Source organism: Nycticebus coucang, chromosome 21 (assembly GCF_027406575.1).
Source record: "Nycticebus coucang isolate mNycCou1 chromosome 21, mNycCou1.pri, whole genome shotgun sequence".
In the NCBI taxonomy this organism is placed as follows: domain Eukaryota; kingdom Metazoa; phylum Chordata; class Mammalia; order Primates; family Lorisidae; genus Nycticebus; species Nycticebus coucang.
Window position 1 is genome coordinate 11028271 of NC_069800.1, and position 22790 is coordinate 11051060.

A 22790-nucleotide genomic window follows, 5' to 3' on the forward strand; every position below is an offset into this window, starting at 1 on the left:
TGCCAGTGTTTTTATCAATAGTATGAAATTCTCATTTGGCAATGGTTTTCGTGTTAGAACTGCCAAGCCTAAATGATCTAGACACTCTATTAAAAAATAACTCCCTTGGGGACAGGCCTGGAAGTTGCTGGCACAGGATTCTGTCTATCTACGGATACTTCTCCTAGGAGACTGGAAGTCTTTCTGGCAGGCAGGAATTTACCCCAGAAGATCTACCCCTTATGGGCAGCATTATGCAAAGACTAAGTGTGTATAGTTAATGGCTCACATTCACTGAATAGAATTTAGTAAAAACTGGAATATGCATATGTTATATACACAAATCACTTATAAAGGAGGAAGAGAGGACCAACAGAAAGCTGCAGTCTGGGAAGGCTTAAAAAAAACTCATTTTATATTGAGGAACGTGATATATCCTTAAACGTCTTGCTTTTGGAGATTAAAAAAAATGGCTCCTTTTGCCAGATGTTGCTCCTGTTTTGGTGGGTGGCACCAACCATGTGACGCCAGGGCTTCTGGGCTTCTGGGCTTCTGGCGGCCGCAATAGATTCTTTTCGCAGCACTCGCACACAGGTTGGGCGTTTCATCCATCCCATTGCCACGTCAGCCGTGTCGAGCAGGGATTCTCGATGCCGCGTATTTTAGATGATCTTTACTGGAAGCCAGAGGTCATCTTCTATTGCCGCAGACTTGAACGATTAAAGAGCACTCTGACCAGAACGCCTCCGGAATTCCTGCCCCAGTGCGGAGGCGCCTAGAGCTCGCGCCTCCGGGGCACCTCAGGGAGCCCCGCCCCGCCCCGCCTCGCCCCGCCCCGCCTCGCCCCGCCCCGCCGCCCGCCGTCGCGCGCCTGCGCACTGGTCCCGGCAGGCCGCGCGCTGCGCCTGCGCACCGCGCCCAGGAGGGAGGCGGAGGCACCCGGGAACGCAGCGAGTCAACTGAGGGGCTGCGGCGGCCGCGGCTGGCAACATGGACAACGCGGGGAAGGAGCGTGAGGCGGTACAACTGATGGCGGAGGCCGAGAAGCGAGTCAAGGCCTCTCACTCCTTCCTCCGAGGGCTGTTTGGGTGAGACCCAGACCGCGCGTGCCCTAACAGGGTCTCCGTACCCGCCATCCCCGCCGAATGTACCCCCAGAGTCTCCGCGGACCCCCTGGATTCCGCAAAACACACCTTGGGTCTCCCAGGCCCCACGAGCCCTCCAGAGACTTATCCTCAGCCTCCCTCAGCGCCCCATGGAAACCCCACATTCTCTCAGGGTCCCTCAGCTCCCACGCGCCCTGGGAAGACCCCGGGTTCCCCCAGACGTCTGCCGGGCGCGGGCCTCGCGCGGGGGCGGGCGGACCCGGGGCTCGCTGGTCACCTGCGGTCGGGGCTGCGCTTCGGGACCCCATGGCTCCTACGAGTCGCATTTGTCCGTTTCGCCGCGTTGGAGCCGTGTCGTTGGGGGGCGCGCACGGTGGGCAGCCTGGCGGGGGCGGGCCGGCGGGGCGCCCGGGCCCGGGGTCTGGTGCCCGCTGGCTTCTCGCCAGGGGCCACGCGCCTGATCGACTGGTGGAGAACATTCTCCGGATCGACGAGTACGTTTTCTCAGTGTAGTGTTTTTTCCTTCGCAGAGATGAAAGCGTAGACGAGGCCTGCTGTGTGATTGAGGGGTCTGCAGCCCCTGTCGGACGTTGTACCTTTGGGGAATCCCGTTAATTCCTATAGTTCTAGGATGATCTCCCCCGGAGGGTTTTGATTTCAGACCTGTCGGAAACCACAGCCAGCAGTGCCAGCTTGTGAAAGAATTTGGGGTTGTTGAATGTGAATGATTCAGCTGTTTATAATGACAGAGGTGGAATTTCATGTGTGTGTGTGTGTGTGTTTCCTTTTGAAAGTGAAAAATTCTTTGCTGTCATATGACCAGTGATACATATTTAACTATTGCCTTATTGGACACAATTTTATTTCTCTACAAATTCAGTTTGGACTTTTAGTTCAGAAAACACGTAATGGGCTCTTGGCTTGTTTTGCCAACTTCATTCTTTTGGCTAGAAATTACTGTATTTTATTGTTACTGATACATCTTTAGGAAATCCTCAAGGTCAAGTTTCATGCAATGCACAGTAACGTGGGCTGCAAAAATGCGTAAGCGTAAGGGTCCCTGTCAGACAACCTGTAGACGGCATTTGTCACAGCTGGTTTCTAAACTTCCCATGTGATATGTGAAGATAGGGCTATGAATTAATAATTTTCGTTTTCATTTTGAAAGTTATGACAGCACCTGAGGAGCGCTGCCTAATACTTGATGCTGGCACCAAACTACTTTCTCTGATTCACAAAACATTTAAAATTCAGGTAAAATTTAATGTCATCGCATCTCATGCCAGGAGATGTCTTAATGTCACAACACACTTCAAGTCAGGAAGTGCTTCCCTGGGGGAGTCTGTAACTGGCAGAGGGAGAGGCATGGCAGCCCTTTGATGCTTTTCTCAGGGGAACCCTCCTTTTGGTGAAGTAGTGTTTTTAGGAAAGTAGGCTAAACCTTCAGCCAGTAAACCTGAAAGGATTTTGGAAAGCCTTTTTGTTTTGAGAGAAGTCTCTTTTTGGTTGTTGCTACCCTATGTCACTGACAGGACATACAAGAAGACTTTCATCTTCATGGTTTCAGTCAGTTTGCACCATTGCATCCTAGATCTAACTCAGAACAGATCAGTTCATTATCCTAGCTTTGGGACCTAGGGCAAGTTACTTAGTCTCTCTGTGCCTCATTTTCCTGTAGTATAAAATGGGGATGATAATAGTATATGTACATCTCATAATTTATGAGAGCTTTATGAGTTTGTAAAACGTTTAGAACCTTGGATATTGGACATGGTGATTATGAGATACTAACATATTATCAAAATTGTCAATTCTGTTTTTCAAGGAAGCAGTGATCAGGATTAAGTGACTTTTCCAGGATTTCAGAGCCAAAGACCTTTTGAATTGGGTCATTGGTCTTTTAATAAAATAAAATATCTGAAAAAGCACTTAACCAGCTAGATACTGTGCAGGTATTATTTATATAAGGACTATATTATTTCAAGTAATATTTGGCTCCAGGAAAGCTTACAAACTTAGAGTTTTGTAAGTTTTGATAATATGATGTAATTATTTGAAGCCAAAAATTAGACCTAGTTTCTCTGTGAGTTGACACTGGGAAGACTTAAGTTTTTAATATCAATTTTTAGATGTTTACATTCCTTCCTTGTATGTGGCATCACCTGCATCTGTCATTACCTTTCCAGGCTGGCATGCTCTTACTTCTTCCTCCCCCTTAGCTGTAGAATTTCCTCTTTTTCGATTCTAGTGGTCCACACGTAATCATTTCTTTCTTTCTTTTTTTTTATTGCTTGGGGTTAATCGAGGGTACAAAGAATTAGGTTACAATGTTTGCATTTGTTAGGTAAAGTCCTTCTTAGAATGGTGTCTCCCCCCACAAGAGGTGCCATACAGGCTAACTTGGTGCCCATTAAGTGGGAGCACACCCATCCCCCTACCTCCTCCCACCTAATCCTTTTAAAACACAACATAGTCTCTTTCCAGTCTGACACCTGAATGAACATAACACAAAATTAAAATGAACACAGCACTCATTAGTTCAATGTCAGAGCTCACTTATTTAGGAGCTGACCAGCTTGTGCTTTAAAGGGGACAGGTGATTCTGTTTTGATATGGCAGGCCTTAAAAGGTTTTTGACATTTGCACAATTTCACATCACAGACATTTTCAGTGTGGCAACTGCGGATTAAAGTCTCCTCTCAGTGTTTATCCACTAACCACACTGGTTTGTGGAAATACTGTATATGCAGTTCTATAGCTCTTGCTTTTTGTTGTTTTCATAAAATTAGATGAAAATATATATTTATTTTCACGAGTAAATGTCAAATGTTTCTTCTGGTGTGTAAGGCTCAAGTCCCATGCCTTGTCTGCTTGGAAAGCAAGGTGCCCATGTTCTTCTGTGCAGTCCCTCCCCAAGGAAAGAGTTGACAAGGGGTTCAAATATTGCAGGAAACCACTGTTATTGCTGATCTGTTTTTCTGCTTAACTGCTGGTAAAACAGTGATGTGCTTTTGTAGTTAGTGGAATTAAATTGAACCTTACTTTTTCTGATGGGTTAATAAGTATGGCACTTATTATAAAAAACTACTACCAAAAGAGTTGCACTGTCACTTAGTTTATTGTCAGAGATGAGCTATTGAATTTTGTGGTTAATTTCAAATCTAACTTTTAATGTTAATGAACTGCTGATGTGATTTTAAATTGGCCTGAGTCTGACAGTCTGATAGTTTAGAATTGCCTCTTAACTGCCTTCTTCCTTTTGTGCTAGGAGACCACAGATTGAGGGATAATTTGCATGATGCATATCTAAGAAAGTAGTGTTTAAGAGTGACAATGGAAAGATAATTCTTTTTTTTTTTAAACAGTCTTACTCTGTCGCCCTGGGTAGTACTGTGGCATCACAGCTCACAGCAACCTCAGACTCCTGGGCTTGGGCAATCATATTGCCTCACCTTCCCAAGCACCTGGGACTATAGGCGCCCAGCACCACACCTGGCTAAATTTTCTATTTTTCGTAGACACTGCTGCTCTCAAAACTCCTGAGCGCAAGCAAGCCTCCTGCCTCAGCCTCCTAGAGTGCTGGGTTACAGACATGAGCCACCACTCCTGGCCTAGAAAGATACTCTTGATGATTAATGCCATCCTCTCTTGTGTTTCAATGTTTCTCAGTTTTAGAGCTTATAAAAGAGCTATAAATCTGGCAGTGTCAATGTAAATTTAATGAAAGGCTTACTGGGCTATCTTGAAATACTCATGAATCTATTTAATTTATGAGCTATTTGTGAAAATTGGTAATATTTCTTAAGTGCTGTAGGCTGTTATCAGTATTCTTTACTCAGCTTAATTTCAACAAAGATTGTGTTCAAGTTTTGCTGAAATGTGTTAGGGCACTGGGGTAGCATGTGTAAAGCATTTTTTGGTCTTCCTCATTTACAGTTGATATTCAAATGCAGATGGAACTTAAAAAATATTAGGCTTGGATTTATTTACAGAGATGTTAGTACAGTATAAGAAATAGAAATTTATATGTGTGTATAGTTCTTAAATAAGAAATAGAATAATCTGTACATTAGATAATTATATGCTATATGTTTTTATATATGGGAAGACCAAGTAGAGGCTCTAGTTCTCTCATTTACTAGTGCAGTGACCATAGGGAAGTCAGTCACACTTAGAAGTTATGTTTTTTTAAGGTTTCACATGAGCAGAGGAACTGAATCTACTTTTCAGGGTTATAAGGATTGAGTGAGGTATCAATGCTTATTCATTTGCAAAGAGTTACCGAATTGTTAAGTAAAATTATTTAGTTTTTAAATTTTAGGTCAAGTTGCAGTTTGGTATCAAATGGTAAACTGACTGGACTTTTTCTGACTGCATTTTTGCACTGCTCACCCTATGAGTTCACTCTCATTCTGTGAGTCTTGTGCAGAGTTGTTTAGAAGAGGTGAGGAGGACCCAGTGTGGTGTGTGGCTCTTTGGGTCTGTCCTGTTTTGTTACTTCTGCTCAACACCTCACCCAGCTTGTGGCTTGAGGTAGTCACTTGGTGAACATGGGTGGAGAGGATAAATAATGTCCATGTATTAGCATGCTAATGCAAATGCTGATTTTTCTTTTATTTGAGTTTCAAGAACAAAGACATCCAAAGTGAAGAAGAGTTCAAGTGACTTTCTTGTATGTTTTATTTAAATATTTATTTATTATAAACATAGTAGATGTACATGGTAGAAAAGTATAAGTATAGAGGAGTTTCAGCCGAAGAGTAAAAGAGTAAAGGCTCCCTGAGGCTTCTCTCTCCCTAAATCTCATTCCCAGGAAGTAACCACTTGTAACTGTCTCTTTTTAGTTCTTCTATGGCTATTACACTAATTCTAACTAATTTTAGAGCACTTCCTGATTTCTTACTTGTAGACAGTATTTATTCTGCTAAAAATTATTAGAAATTTATCATAACTTACATGGTCTTGCCTCTCCCCCTTTACCTCCTAATTTTACTTAGTTACAACTCAATCCCTAAGTAATACTCTTTATATAAAAATGGCTTATTTAAAACCTGTAGTTCTCTATATTGAATAAATTCTTTAAGCTAATGAAAATAATTATACTTTTAACATTTTTTTTTCAGATGTTTTCTGCAAGTTATAGAGGGGATGTAAATATCCAAACTGAGATATTCTTGAGATACCAAGGAAATGGGTATAATCCAGGAGTGTTCATGCAGCCAGGCCACAGAATTACCCTAGTTGTAGGAGTCTTCTGTTCTTAGATTTTCACATTATGTTCATTTGGTTGGATGATAAAATCAGTAAAGCTTTTGCACCTTCAAAGATTTTCAGTGACTGATCCAGTTCACAACAAGGAAACTTGGAAGAATTTCAGAATACTGACTACCTCTGTATTTACATGGAGCTTATTGTAAATAATGATAATTTTAAAATCTAAGAAATTAATCGATAGATTCTTCAAATATCTTTTCTTGGTAAGAAAATATATGTTACTTTCGATTTTACTTTGTGTTTTCATTAGGGATTAGTATTTTGAAGACGTTTCAATATCTCTGGAGAGAAATGTGATTTTTCCCCTTTGAGTTACTAATATGTTAATTAGTGAATATGCGGCCTCATAGTACTGTCCTTGCATTCCTGGAATAAACCTCTCTGGATTATAGTGTATAATATTCATAATGGGTTCTATTACATTGTTTTTACATATTTAGCCTTGCTTTATTTACACTTAGGTTGAAGTATTGTGATGTTACAGTCGCTTCATTAAATATAATTTGGAAGTTTTCCCTTTTTTCCTTAACTCTTGTCTTTGAAGGTTTAAGAAGAATGCACTTATAGTGAAACCTTTGGGGATTTTTGTTGGGTGTTTCTTTGATAACTTTCTCTTTTTTCTCTGAAACTTGGAATGTTTAATCTTTCTTTATTCAGAATTTTTTCATTTCATCTAAGTTTTAAAACATGTATTTGCAGAGTTGTGCAAAGTAGTTTTTTATGACTTTGAAAAATGTTTCAGTAGTTATTTCCTTGTTGTCACTTCTTACTTTTGTATTTGTGCTTTTCTGCTTTTTATTTATTTTTTCAGCTTTCTTTTATTTCCCTCCTGGCTCTTTAGGGGTAACAAGTTATTCATTTGCTATTTTCATTATTTGTATGGTTCCAAATATTCATGGCGAGAATTTCCCTTTAAAACTGATTGACTTTTCGCTAGGCGCCTGTACCTCAGCGGCCAGGGTGCCAGTCACATATACTGGAGCTGGCAGGTTCCAACCCGGCCCTGGCCTGCCAAACAACAATGACAACTGCAGCCAAAAAATAGCCAGGCATTGTGGCAGGCACCTGCAGTCCCAGCTACTTGGGAGGCTGAGGCAAGAGAATCGCCTAAGCCCAAGAGTTTGAGGTTGCTATGAGCTATGACGCCATGGCACTCTCCCGAGGGTGACATAGTAAGACGCTGTCTCAAAAATAAAGTAACTGATTGAGTTGTATCCCAAAGCTCCTGATTTGTAGTGTTTTTATTTTTGTTTTCCTTTTCATCCTAGAGTTGTTTAAGGGTTTTATTCCAGGTGGAAGGGCCTATTAAAAAAAAAAAATATATATATATATATATTATTACTTTCTAGTTTTATATCATTATGATCAGAAAACAGAGGTTTTCTTTGCCACCTGATATATATAGTTGGTGTATGTGAGTGGTCCTTGTGCACTTAAGAAGGAGCATATTCTCTTCTCTGGGTGTAATAGAGCTCCCTGAGATCTTGTTACTTATTATATTGTCCAAATCTTTCATGTCTGCATTTAGTTTTACTTCATCTACTATAGACTAAGAGGTATATTAATATCTCCTCTCACTTATTTCTATCTTATTGTATCTCTTATAGTTTCTGCTTTATAAAGGTAGCTACTGTGGTATAGCACATAGATATCACAACTAATATTATTTCATTATGAATTGTGTCTTTAGCATTATGAGGTTAACTACTTAATTTCATTTAATGCTATTGAGCCCAAATTCTGTTTTGTCTGCTTTCAGGGTAGAAGTCTCTGCTTTCTGATTGCTTGTGTTTGCCTGGTTTAGCACTGTATTATGTAAGAGGATCATACATTCTGCCTGCTGTCTCTGTCCTCCTTCCACGGAACTGTCACGGCCACATGATTGGCTTTGAGTGACCGATGAAGTATATGAGGGGAAGGGACACATGTGCCATCCGAGCAGATGTGCAGAAAATGAGAAGGGTATATACTAGATGGGGGTCACATTGTAGAATAGATGCGTGGGGAAAGAACCAGCAGTCCCTGTCAGCCTGCCTTAACAGGGAGAGTGACCAAGAAGAGCCTTTGGGAGATGTCAGCATTGTTTGCTGTTGTGACACATCTGCAAAAGCTTGTTATATATTCAGTACACTTTTGACTATTTTAAGCCTTTCGGTATAGCTTTATTTTAGTTGTGTATCCTATATTGAGCACAGAGTTGAGTTTTGTTTTTGTGAGCAAATCTGAAAATTACATGTATATGATTATTTCCTAACTCTGTCATACTACAGTAAATATTTACTGTATTAGGTTTTAATTGCTATTTTAACTGCTATTTTTCATGTGTTCTCTTTTTCTTTTTTTTGTTCAACTTTTTACCTTTGTGCTATAAATCTTTTCTTGTCATTAAGCTCCTTTTTGTACTTAAGCATGTATTATTTTATTTGCTATGGAAAACACATATTACCTGTATGCCTCCCAGGAATCATGTTCTAATTACCTTGTTTTCCAAAATGTATGTGGGGGGCAGTTTTTTTGTTTGTTTTTTGTACTTGTGTTTCTGTCTTCTTCCCTATTTTTTAAATTTTAGATCTGTAGTGAAACGTTCTCAGCAACACCACCCGTCATCTCCCCAGCATTCTCCAGTCCTTTCTTGACTGGGAGTTAGTGTGTTTTTCTTTGCGTCCTGGCTCACATCAGTGGTGTTGAAGGGTTGACTTGCCTATATCATCCTGGATTCCCACTTTTTCTCCCCTTAAGTTTTTTGTTCCATTGTTGTCTTGCTTTGAATGTTGCTCTTGGAGTCAGATGCTAACCTAATTTTCTTATTTTTGTATATAACTCTGCCTTTTTACCTGGAAACCCAGAGTCTTTATTTATAAAATCTAATAGTTTTATTAGAATGTATCTCGTAGTAGACTATTCTGGGTCAGTTTTCCCAGTACATGGTAGGCCTGTTCAGTATTTATTTATTTAAGGCAAGCAGGAAGCAAAGTTTATGGAGGAAGAGAAAGACGGGCTTACAAAGTCTGAAAGCTCACACAGCAGGATAGACAGGAATGGGCTCCACTGCGTGGGCGGTGGGCAGAGAGGGCCCTGCTCAGTATTTAGATTCAGGTCGTCTTCTGTTTCAGAAAATGTTCTGATATTCTTATTATAAAAATCAGTATTTTCTCCTCCTCTCTTTAGGATTCCAGTTACGTGGGTGTTGGCTGCCTGCGGGTTCTCTCCCTGTTTCTTCAATCTTTATCTCTTCATTTTCATCTCTTGGCTGTTTCATTTTTCTCCTCCACACTGTTAGTAGAACCTATTCTCCCCTTATATATAATAAATATTTTATTTCCAAGATCATTTCTTTCTCTCCTTCTAGAATTCAAAACATGAGTTCATCATCTCATTGTCTTGTATATTTCCATTCTGAATTTTTAAATTTCTGACTTCTGGTATTCTTTCATATCTGTGTTTGTTTTGTTGTGGTAAGACAAGGCCCAGTGGAGAGAAGGAGCACCCAAATGCTGTATTTAAGAGGAAGAAGGCTTTTATTCAGTCAGCTGAGCAAACGGAAAGAATTCAGAATGGCTACGCTCCCAGACTGGCTTGGTCTTTCCCTTTTTATCTGTAGTCAACAAGTTCCAGCACACAGGTACCTTTCTCACCGGTCAGTTTGAATCAAGTGGGAGAAGCTGTTCCAGCCCCAACAGAACTACAGGATTTCACAGAAGCAGAAATTTCCAGGTCCCACTAAGTTAAGTTTCTAGAAATTCCTAAGAGCTAAGTCACCCTGGGGAGGACCCCACAGGTGTATACTTGGGGTCTCCTTGAGAAGATCTCTGTACTCCTAGACTTCACACTTCCCAGGTATCCTCTCTCAGTTTAATAATAATATTCAGATCATATGGGATTATCATTTTCCTCTGTGTTGTGGTTGTTTGGGGGAGCATATTTTGTCAGCTGTGACGTTTTTATTCCTTTTTTTTTTTTTTTCCTGGAGACAGAGTCTCACTTTGTCGCCCTTGGTAGAGTGCTATGGGCATCACAGCTCACAGCAATCTCAAACTCTTGGGCTCAAGTGATTCTCTTGCCTCAGCCTCCTGAGTAACTAGGACTACAGGCACCTGCCACAATACCTAGCTGTTTTTAGAGACGAGGTCTCGCTCTGGCTCAGGCTGGTCTCGAACCTGTGATCTCAGGCAATCCACCTGCCTCGGCCTTCCGGAGTGCTGGGATTACAGGTGTTAGCCACTGGCTATTCATGCTTACGTACTGGTTTTGTACGGATGCTTTGTCCCTTTTCTATTGAGAGTGTCCTGGTGTTTCTTGAGGCCCACATTGTGTTTGTCTAATGAGATGAGGGGTTTAGGCGACTTTGCAGGTGTCTTAGCTTGTAGTGGGTGTCAGTACAGTTAAGTGCAGTTTCTCTAATGAATGGTGTTGTGTGTGTGTGTGTGGGGGGGACTTAGTGTGACTTCTATCTCTGTGACACCTGTTACTTGCCTTCTTTTTATTGCCAGGCCTCTGTAGAGCTGTCTCTCCTTTCTAGGTAGCCTGCTTCTTTCCCCAAAGCAGTGTTTTCTAGAGACTGCAGCCTCTGGCCATGCCTCTCTGTGCCCCTCTGCAGTAAACTGCCAGGTCTTTCCCCTGGTCTCTGTTTCTCCACGGTGGTGAGGCCCTTGTCTGCTGGGAGGTCCCACTTGGACCATTGTCAGGCCCTGCTGCACTCCTGCTATTGTCCACAGGCTCTGTTTGGATTTTGGTAGAGGCTGTAGATTTTTATTTCTCCAATTATACTTAAAATGGAGGGTTGCTGAGTTCTGTCTCCCAATTTTGCTGTAGGCATGGATTATAGGTGGTTGTATTTGTTCCTTGTTGATCTACATGGTTTCTGGAGGATGTGTGGACAAATTTGTCTTTAGGCAGCTGCTGTTATTTTTTAGGAATTACAAGTCTCATCAGTACTTTTAAGGATTTTTGTAAAGACTGAAATTTAGTTTAAAAACTACTCTTGGCAAGTCAGTCCTATGAAACAATCATTTGAGTTTATCCAGTAGTTACTATTTTTAGCTTTCTTATGTATTTGAATATCTTGGCTTTGTTTTATTAATTGGTCCAATCTGTAGCTACTTCCCCTCCATAAGAAGGGTGGATGACTCCTCCCCATACCAAGTGGAGGGATTGTTGCCAAAATAAAGTCCAGCTATCTTTCCTTGGTATACCTCTCCTCATAAACTTTTCCAGGAAATTATGGTTAAACACATATAGTTCAGTCATAGTCCTTAAATGCCTCAGATGGTTTCCTGTGTCTGAGAACTTATGCTTATTTTTTCTTAATTAAGGAGAAATAAAGTGAAAAGCTCTTAGAAAATTGAATCCCAGACCCCAGACAGGGGACAGCACAGTGCTCCCCTCCTGGCTCGGGTGGGCTTGCCTGGTGGGGACCTTCTCTGTCTCCACTGCCAGGGTGAGGCCCCCAATGACTGCTGGGAAGGAAAGGCTGGTAAATGACAGGATTCATTGGGCTTTTCCACTCTACCTTGAGTTCTGTATTACTGGTTTCTGCAAAACCCAAGGAACTTTGAAATACTGATTTTGGAGTAAGAATTAGCATTCTGGAGATTATTTCTCTCCTGCCTTTAAAAACATTTCAGAACACTTTTTGATTAGCACATTGTACTTGCATATATGTGTGGGCATACTGTAAGGTTCCAGTGTGTGTGTGTGTGCTGTATAGTGGTCAAATCGGGGTAGTTAGCAGGTCTGTCACCTCACGGTGCATTTCTCATTGCTCTCATTGTGTGGAGAACATTCAAAAACCTCTCTTTTAGCCATTTTGTGCCCTCCTGGGGCCTTTTCATCTCTTCTGTTGCAGAAGTCTCTACTTTTTGCAACACATGAAAGAAATAGGATTGTTTCAAAAGTAAATCAATTAAAATCATCTTAGAAGGGTTATGTTTACCTAGGAAAACCCCAAGTTCTTAGCATCTATGGAGATTACAGAAATGAAACATCAGATGACAGTTGCTTATGGAGTTGATAATAACACAAAGTTTAAATAGTCTATATGGCAGAGGCACTTTTTAAACAGATTATAAATTTTCCTTTCCTTTTCTGGTTACTTTTCTTATTGGCTTGTTGTTTGAGGGACACATGTAAAAACTTTTTAAAAACTATTATGTGGGGCGGCGCCTGTGGCTCAGTCGGTAAGGCACCGGCCCCATATACCGAGGGTGGTGGGTTCAAACCCGGCCCCGGCCAAACTGCAACCAAAAAATAGCCGGGCATTGTGGCGGGCGCCTGTAGTCCCAGCTACTCAGGAGGCTGAGGCAAGAGAATCGCTTAAGCCCAGGAGTTGGAGGTTGCTGTGAGCTGTGTGAAGCCACGGCACTCTACCGAGGGCCATAAAGTGAGACTCTGTCTCTACAAAAAAAAAAAACAAACTATAATGTGGGGCGGTGTCTGTAGCTCAGTGGCTAGGGCTCCAGCCCCATATACTGAGGGTGGCGGGTTTGAACCCAGCCCCAGCCAAACTGCAACAAAAAAATAGCCAGGTGTTCTGGTGGGCGCCTGTAGTCCCAGCTACTTGGGAGGCTAAGGCAAGAGAATCGCCTAAGCCCAGGAGTCGGAGGTTGCTTTGAGCGGTGATGCCAAAGCACTCTACCAAGGACCATAAAGTGAGATTCTGAAAAAAAAAAAGAAAAAAAGAAAAAAAGCTATCATGTGGACGGTTTCTTCCTTTTAGGCACTAAGAATTGGTATTGTTGGGTGGCCTGCGCACCAGGCCTTGTGCTGTCCCTTTCCCCAGAGCGTCAGGCTGGTGGCTAATGAGATACTGCTAGTAAATGATGAGAAGGAGCTGTCCTATTCTGTGCCCCCCCACCCCCCAAACAGAAATCCCTGTTTGCTGTTCCTTGTCAAGTCTTGACACCTGTTCAGAGCATCATGACAGTAGAGCTAAATTTTGCCTCTGGTTAGGTATGCACCTCCTCAGCACTATCATTGTCACTTTTTGTGATACTTGTACTCGAATATCTTGTGATTTTTTAGAGGCAGCTTCTAAAGCTGATGTGTGGGCGTTTAGTTTCCACGGTTTTACTTTCATGTCTCCCTCCTCCCCCTCGGTTTTAAAATGGTATGTACTGCAGTTTTACAGAGCTCCTAAATAGGTACTGTTCAGGGTGGAAAAAAATCATGACTTTAGATTATTTGAGGATTAATTGGTTTTCAAGGTTCTGCTGTTCACTGGCTCCTGGTAGGACAAGTAGTGGCTTTGACCACATGTCTAGTGGATCATGGGGGTTGTTACCTCCCTCAGACCTTTTCCAGCCCTGAAGTTTGATATTTTTTTCTCAGCATTCTAACTTCCTTATGGGCAAGAATTTTTTTCTCATAGTGTTCTCTGGCACATATCAGTAGATTTTTCCTGAATGAGTAGGGTCAAGAAGAGAGAGTCTGCTTTGCCCCTGGAATTGAGGGTGAAGGCTCAGCTGGGGCTGCTGGGTGGTAGTGTTCTTGTGCAGGCTGGTCAGTGTTTCTTTCATGGTGGAGAAAACGTTCTTTAAGGTCAGAATCCTGTTACACCAAAAACTAGTTAATTTAGCTCAATTTAGCCTTCTTAATGTCAGTTTAGTGCCATGACCTTATGTTATGTCACTTTATAACATAGATTCCTCTCACAGAATCTTGTTTCTGTTTGTAAGGATCTTCTGTGAGGGCTCTGGGTAACAGTTGGATTATTTGAACGTGAATTTTGAATATTTGCCCTCAAGACTTAGAAAAATGAACTTTCATGTATATAAAACAAAGTAAACACGTTGGATAATTTTGAAAATATATTTTTCATGAAGTTTTAAAGTTATTTTCTATTTATGACAAAATAGATTATTGTTTGTAAAGTGGGAATACTTCTCTTCATTCTGTTTCAGGAGAGGTAAGAATCTCATAGTCTAGCAGGGTTTACGCAATATTTTTTATAAAGATCACTGAACTTGGCTTGGCACCTGTAGCTCAGTGGCTAGGGCGCCATCCACATACACCGGAGCTGGCAGGTTTAAACCCAACCCGGGCCTGCCAAACAGCAATGACAATTACAACAATGACAACAATAAAAATAGCCAGGCGTTGTGTCAGGTACCTGTAGTCCCAGCTACTTGGGAGGCTGAGGCAAGAGAATCGCTTAAGTCCAAGACTTTGAGGTTGTTGTGAACTGTGACGCTACGGCACTCTTACCAAGGGTGACATAGTAAGACTCTGTTTCAAAAAAGAAAAAAAAAGATCACTGAACTTAAAGTCAAGTGTCACACACTACTGACCTTGGCTGGATGACCTTGGGAGCCATTGGCATCCAGATACTATTTTGTGTCAAATGGAGGTAATGTCTTTTATAGTTATTGTAATAATGAAAATGATATAACATGTGGAAATATCTGGCAAAAAAAGGTGGGAGTTCTGCAATTCCTACCTGTATCTGTCTTTGAAAATAAGAGGATGAAGTACTTTTTACTTAAGCTAGTTTTATTTGGAAACCTTTAACGAGAATGATTGCACGATAATTACAGTTTAAGACTCCTGATATTCTTTAGAAAAATGAGACACAAGAAAGTGGTAGCCTTTGTTAGCTCCAGAGGAGCCATGACTAAATTTGAGAATGTTCTCATACAAGAAATTTTCCATCAGGGAAACCTGTCAGCTAATTTTTTTTATCGCCTTCAGTAGAATGCAGTGGTGTCACAGCTCACAGCAACCTCCAACTCCTGGGTTTAGGTGATTCTCTTGCCTCAGCCTCCTGAGTAGCTGGGACTACAGGCACCCGCCACAACGCCCGGCTATTTTTTGTTGCAGTTTGGCCGGGGGCTGGGCTCGAACCTGCCATCCTCTGTATATGGGGCTGGCACCCTACCCACTGAGCCATGGGTGCTGCCCAATTTTTTTTAAATATGTAGATTTCAAGCAGAGAGAAAGGGGCATGAAGATGTAAGAAAAAGTTTTGCTTCTGATGCTTTATCTCTGGTGTGGCTTGTTGCCATCTTGTCATTCACTGTGTGACATAGCCCCCGGAGGTTATTTTTGTTTGTGTTTAGATTTGGGGGAGGCAGCTTTATTCACATACCATTCAGTACACCCATTTAAAGCATATGGTTCCTAGCATGCAGAGAGGCTGAGGCAGGAAGGCCACTTGAGCTCAAAGAGTTCCAGACCAGCAATAAGTGAGAGTGAGACCCCATCTCTACTAACAATAGAAGAATTTAGCCAGGTGTTGTAGCAAGCATCTGTAGTCCCAGCTCCTGGGGATTTTGGAGTTTGAGGTTGCTGTGAGGTAGGCTGACACCATAGTACTCTTGCCTGGGTAAAGAGTGAGACTCTGTCTGAAAAAGTGAAATGAAATGAATTCACTGGTTTTTAGTATATTCTCAAGACTATCCAGTCATCACAATTTTAGAACATCTTTACCCTCCAAAAGAAGCCTTTTAGCTGTCATTTCTCCCACCTCCCCATTTTTCCCAACCACTTCCATTCTAGGTGCCAACACTTCCCGTTCTAGTACTCTCCCTGAGACTGGATAATTTATAACAAACAAATTTATTTCTCACATTTTGGATGTTAGAAAGCCCAGGTTGCTGGCATCTGGTGTCTGGTGAGGGCCTTCTTGCTGTGTCCTCACAGGTCAGAAGACGGCGGAAGGGAGGACTGGTATGATCGTGTCTTCCTGTGGCAGAAAATGGAAAGAGAAAGAACCTACTCTCACAAACCGTTTTATAGAAGCAGTCATTGATCAGTTCAGGGGGGCAGAGTCTTTATGACCTGAACATCTCTATTAGGCCCCAACACTGTTGCCCTGGAGATTAAGCTTGAGTTTTGGAGACGACAGACATCCACCTGTAGCACTAGGCAGCCTAAGTCTGTGTTCTGTCTCTGTAGATTTGCTTGCTGCAGATCGTTCATGTTAATGGAATCATACTATATTGACTTCTTTCACTTCGCATGTTTTCAAGGTTTAGCTGTATTTTAGCGTGTATTGGTACTTTATTACCTTTTATTGCCCAATAATATTCCATTGTATGTGTACACTACATTTTATTAATTCATTCATCAGTTGATTTTTTTCACTTTTTGGCTATTATGATTGATGTTGCTATGAACATTTGCATACAAGTTTTTGTGTGGACATATGTTTTCCTTTCTCTTGGGTGTATAGCTTACTGTGGAATTGCTGGGTTATATGGTAACTTTATATTTAACCTTTTGAGCGTCTGCCCACTGATTTTTCAAGTGACTGCAACATTTTGCATTACTACTAGCAGTAGATGAGGGTTCCAGTTTTTCTGCGTCCTCCCTAACACTTGTTACTGTTTATCTTTTGACTCTAACCCTTCTAGCAGGAGCCAAGTAATATATGTGTGGTTTTGACTTACATTTCTCCAGTGTCTAATGATGTTGAGTATTTTTTCATGTGTTATGGCTGTTTGTATGTCTTCTTTGGAGAAATGTTGCTGCAGGTCCTTCATTCATTTTTTTTAATTGGGTGATTAGTCTCTTTACTACTGACTTGTTAAGAGTTCTTTGATATATTCTAGATATAAGTGCCTTATGAAATATATGATGTAATGTTCCCAAAGGTTTTCATGCCTTCAATACACGAATCTGGTTATAATAACCATCCAGATTGAGTTAAGCTGTGCATTGACAACTATATATGAATTATTTCTTTTGAAATAATTCGCATAATAACTCAAAAGTATAGATAATATTGTCCTCAGTTTACATGTGCAAAAACCAAGGTGCGAAAGAGTTAAAGAACTAACCCAGGGTCAAGTTTTTAGTAATTTCTGACTAAGGTCTGAGTCACACCAGGGCCTCACTGTGTGGGCCCAGCCTTGACTCTGCACTAGGGCACCGTGTGCTGCTTGCTGGAGTCTGGAGTCCCCAGCATATGTGTGCACTCAACACATGCACGTGCTCATGTCGTGTCAGGTCGGCAGTGTCACCTTCGACCTCTCCCATGTCCAGGACTTTGTGTCCATAACTCCACCGAGTTCCTTGTTGAGTGTACTGCACAGTTAGTCTCCGTCATCCTGCTTTTCCACTGGTTATTTTGTGTTTATTATATAGATAGATAAGATGGGTAAATATCTTTCATGAAGGAGCCTTAGCCTCTCCAAGCAAGGTTGGATTAGAAAACTCTGAGGAAATTATGAAGATTATTTTGGCTTTTATTGAAGAATAAATTTATAAGCAGCTAAAGCTATCTCTCAGTGGAATCAGCTGCCTGGTGGAAGTTTTCCAGAACTGTATGTATTCAAAAGTGTTGGAGTGTCCTTCTCCTAGAATCTTGTAAAAATGCTTTTCTAGGGCCAGGTGCAGTGGCTCACACCTGTAATCCTACCTAGCACTCTGAGAGGCCAAGGCAGGTGGGTTGCTTGAGCTCACAGGTTCAATATCAGCCTGTGCCAGAGCGAGACCTTGTCTCTGAAAACAGCTGGGTGTTGCGGAGGGCGCCTGTAGTCTCAGCTATTTGGGAGGCTGAGGCAAGAGAATCCCTTGAGCCCAGGAGTTTGAGGTTGCTGTGAGCTGTGACGCCATGGCACTCTACCAAGGGCAATAAAGTGAGACTTGTCTCAAAACAAAAACAAATATGCTTTTGTACATAGGGTGTGGTTGGATGCTGAATCCCTGGTGGAGCTGACAGATGATATTAATACAAGTGTACAATAGCGTGGCCCTTTCTCATAAGGTCTGGCTTTAGGTTTTGTTTTTATGTTTAAGACTGAATGAACATAGTGGCTAGATGCTTGGAAAGTAAGAGAGTAAAGTTGTCCTTATCCTCATAACGTAATCACCTTAATTCTAACTACTGAGACTGATATAAAATCTCAGTTTTTATTTTTTTCATTTTTTTTTAATTTATTAATTTTTATTGTTAAGTTATAGCTGTGTACATTAGTGCAATCAAGGGGTAAAATGTGCGGGTTTCATATACAATCTGAAATATTCTCATCAAACTGTTCAACGTAGCCTTCATGGCATTTTCTTAGTTACTGTATGTAGGCATTTGTATTCTGCATTTAGTAAGTTTTGCCTGTACCCATTCTAAGATGCACCGTACATGCGGCCCCACCCATTACCCTCCCTCCACCAAAACCTCCCCCCTCCCTTCCCCTTCCTTGGCCCTTTCCCCATAGTCTTGTGCTATAGTTGGGTTATAGCCTTCATGTGAAAGCTATAATTTAGCTTCATAGTAGAGCTGAGTACATGGGAAGGACTTTGGTTGAGAGGGTAGGGTTCTGGGGTCAGCTGCATCTGCGCTTGAGTCTCAGCTCAGAAGTGTCCTTGCTGTGTGGCCGGGGGCTGGTTGCTTTGCTGTCGTACGCCTCATTAGCCATCTTCCTCATCGGAAGAATGGAAAGAGGAGGATTACCTCCTCTGAACAGCTGTGAAGATTCTTTAATGCTTGTCCAGTACATAGTAGTGCTCATTACAAGTTTATTATTTGAACAGAGGGAGGATTAGAGATATGAATGGTTGTTCAAAGAAACCTAACCTTATTTTTCAATTTTTCTCAGTGGAAACACAAGAATAGAAGAGGCTTGTGAAATGTATACCAGAGCTGCAAATATGTTCAAGATGGCTAAAAATTGGAGTGGTATGTACAAAGTTTTTGTTTGTTTGCTTTTCAGTCAAATACTTTAAAATCACGACAGAGGAAGTGACTTCCCCTGAAAGAGGAAGACTGTTGGCCTCAGAGACAGGTGTTGGTACTGAAAAACTGGTGTGTCCACTGTGGGCAGAATCTAAAGGAGCATGACTCAAGTTCAAGCACAGGGACAATGTCTTTCTTAGTCTCTATAAACCACTTAATACAGTATGTATGTGATAACTAAAAGTTAAAATTACTTGGAATTAGAAAGAATAATCTTTGTTTCTTACTAGTATGCTCAAACACAGGGCCATGAAGAATGAAAGTTACAGTAAAATTCATTGAAAGCTAGTGGAATTAAAAAAAAAAATGCCTGATTTTCTCTACATGAACGTTGGTTGAGAGTTTCTAACCATTCCCTGCTCTGAGATAACTGTGATTCCATTGAGAGCTATGAATGAACAGTGGGAACAGGGGGTTTACATAAAACCCAAGAAGGCTCATTATTTTTTAAAGTAATGCTTTCTTATGTGTGATGCCCAGTGATGTCACACATAATGGAATGCACAGGAGGATTCTTTTCATTGATGTGAGAGAGGCTGCTCTTTCTAACACTAATTTGAGAGAGATTTATTCCTCTCCCTATGACAAGGAGATTTTACATGGCTTCTGTTGTGAAAGTGAAGACCGCCTTGGACTAGAACAGGAGAAGTGGGTCTGGAGATCCAGCTCACAGCTGCTAGGGGCTGAAAGTGCGTCTCTTGCCCCTCTATAAGCCGTTTTCCCTTTTGCTTTTAAGGCAGATACTTTGAAATCATTTCAAAGGAGAAAATAACTTTTGAACTAGATGAATCTGAAAAGTTTCTTTTGACTCTAAGTTCTTTTATTTAGTTAAAAAGAATTCCATTTTATTTTATTTTATTTTTAGAGTCAGGGTCTCATTCTGTTGCCCAAGCTATCAAAATATACTTATGCCTAAATTATATTGTATTTTTTTTTAAATGGAAGAGAAAATAGTTTTGTCTCATCATCCTATCTTTTGTTAAGGTCTTATAATCATATGTAAAAATTATCTTACCTAAAGAGAGTCACTTTGTAACTCTCCTGTCTCCCAACCAACTCATCTGTTGCCTGGGGCGATGGCCTTAGTCTAGCCTCCTGACTGCTCCATGCTTCTGTCCTTTCCTGTCTGTTTTAATGAAGCAGCATAACACAGGTTATGTCTGGTCATATCAATCCAAATGAGAGCTGACTTCTTACAAAGGCCTTGCAGGACTGTCCCCTTTCTTTCTCTGACTTCATCTCCTGCCCACACCCCCCCACCATGTGAGCTCCCCAGCTCCTGCATCAGAGCTTTTGCACATGCTGTTCCCTCTGTCTCACACTCCTTCCCCAAACAGAAGGTGGCTGCTTCCCTGCTTCCTTCGGGTCCTTCAAGGGTCCTTCAAGCGTTGTCATCTTAAAGAGGTCTTACCTTTTAAAAAAAAAAAAAAATAGCAACATTCTCCTGCTGGGAGATTTACTTTCCTTTTCTCTAATTTCCTTATCACCATCTAGCAAAAATAAATTACATAGTGTTTTCTAATTCTTTTTTTTTTGGTTTTTGGCCGGGGCTAGGTTTGAACCTGCCACCTCCGGCATATGGGACCGGCGCCCTACTCCTTGAGCCACAGGCGCCGCCCATAAATTACATAGTGTTTTATTCACTTTCATTTACGTGTTTTTCTTGTATGGTGACCTCATTAGGATGCAAATCTTGGAAGGTCAGGATGTTGTGTGTTTTATCTCCGCTATATCTCCGGATCCTGGAATAATACCTACAACATAATAGACATTTAGTATATCTGTTGAGTGAATGAATAAATATTAGACTCTTGAAGTTATATTCATGTGACAGTGGTGATGATCATGACACCATTGCATCTCTGTATAGTTTTTTTTTTTTTTTTTTTTTTTACATAGCCTTCCTGGCATTTTCTTAGTTATTGTGCTAAGACATCATCTCTGTATAGTTTTAAAAGTTATTTTATAATGGTTGAGTTAATTTGTTTGATAGCTTTTGAGAGATTATCTGGGCATAAGTATTAGACACGTTTTATAGGTAAGGAAATTAAGACTGAGAAGTTGCCTGACTTCCTTGGGGCCATTTAGTTTAACATATCTTGCTTTAAAGACAACTTTAAGTTTAGCCAAAGTAAGCTGGTATTTGTCAACAGTTATTGAAATGAGTGCTTAGAGTGGAAAAGTAAACCAGCAGCTACTTTCAGAAGATGAGAGTGTGAAAATATAAAATTAAAAGCACAACTTTGTGTTGTGTGGGGAAATGAGGTAGGCCGACAGAGCCTGGGTGTTGTGGTCTCACAAACTCAGTAAGAAAAGGATCAGTTCTGGGGTAGGAGGCATAGATAGACTAATCAAAAATGAATGCTGACAGGAACGAGTATGTAGGTTGTAAAGAAACAATGGCATTTAAACATGCTAAACCATAGGGTTTTTTTATTTGCATATAATAAAGAAAGAGCCAACATGTATGGAACCTGAGTCAGGTCCTTCTTAGCATTTTTCTCGGGAGGTCCAAGTTACATTTTTCTGAGGCAGAGCCCATCAAAGCTGTTAAGTCAGCTGATACATCCTAAACTGCCACTAGGTGGGTAGCTGCTGCCCCAAGTACCCCAGATGCCTGTCCACTACCCCGGCAGTGGCCTTTGTCCTTAGGACCTCCAGCCTCTTTGATTCACCGCCAGTGGCCAACAGCTCTTGGGCCAGCATCCTCTCTGATTATTTAGTGCCTGTGTTAGCCTATTCCTGCTGCTATAACAAAGTACCTTAGACTGGGTAATTTATAAAGAAATTTATTGTTCATAGGTCTGGGAGTTGATAAGTCCAAGATTAAGGAGCCAGCAGATTCCCTGTCTGGTGAGGGCTTGCTTTCTGCTTCCAAGATGGTGCCTTCTTGCTGCTTTTCACATGGCCAAAGGGAGAAGGGAGCTCCATTCTGCCTCCTTTATAAAGGCACTAATCCCATGGGGGTGGAGCCATCGTAACTTAATCATTGCTCTCAAAGGCCTCTTAATACACATCGGATATTGGATATTAGGCTCCAACAACACACATTTTGGGAGATAACAACATTTAGCAGTATCCACACCCTACTGGTGGTTAAATTTATTTTCAAAATTGCCTGGGTGCTCTTTTTACCAGAAGCCGAGGCATAGAGCACGAATCTAACCTGAGCTGGCTGCCTCCAGAGTTCATGCCGAACGTTCAGAAAACCCACATAGGGATTATGTGATTACCTCTAGGGACTCAGTTGAAGCTTTAGCAGAATTAGATTTATTTCTTACAAAGATATTTAAAGCAAATGTTTAATATTAGTAGTGGGTACTGCTTCATGACTAATTATTTTTTCAAAACCTAAAGGTTTTGTGATATTCTTAATCATGCTTCTCCTAGTGGAGCAGATTCCTTCCTCTCCATTCCCATTGCACTGACATCCCTGTTTCAGACTTTCCTAAGCTGTGTCTGCCTCATTTATCCTGCACTTGTATCATTTCTCAGAAGTACTCTGCCTTGTCACTTTCTCTGAACTCAGCGGTTTCCTCATGTTGATACTCAAACCCTCCCAGAAAGTGCCTGGTGCAGCTTTAAGCCTTGGTCTTTGGTGCCCTCTACTGTGTGGAACATGCTTGTCACTGGCCTCCGCTTTCAGCCCTTTTTTTTTTTTGGAGACAGACTCTCAAGCTGTCGCCCTCAGTAGAAGATGTGGTGACACAGCTCACAGCAACTTCAAACTGTTGGGCTTAAGCGATTCTCTTGCCTCAGCC

The 22790-nt window shown here is 41.4% G+C and overlaps 1 protein-coding gene across 2 annotated transcripts in view; it reads left to right on the top strand.

Moving 5' to 3' along the window:
* The first annotated feature begins 836 nt into the window (after window positions 1-836).
* Window positions 837-22790, top strand: part of NAPB (NSF attachment protein beta) — a 63805-nt gene continuing 41851 nt past the window's right edge. The window contains exons 1-2 of one of the 2 annotated variants that reach the window (XM_053573613.1): window positions 837-1067; window positions 18893-18972. In XM_053573613.1, the coding sequence (XP_053429588.1) occupies window positions 970-1067; window positions 18893-18972 (178 nt within the window). In that variant the 5' untranslated portion in view covers window positions 837-969. Of the gene's footprint in view, window positions 1068-18892; window positions 18973-22790 lie in introns of those variants that run through there. The other variant, XM_053573615.1, reaches the window with a different exon arrangement.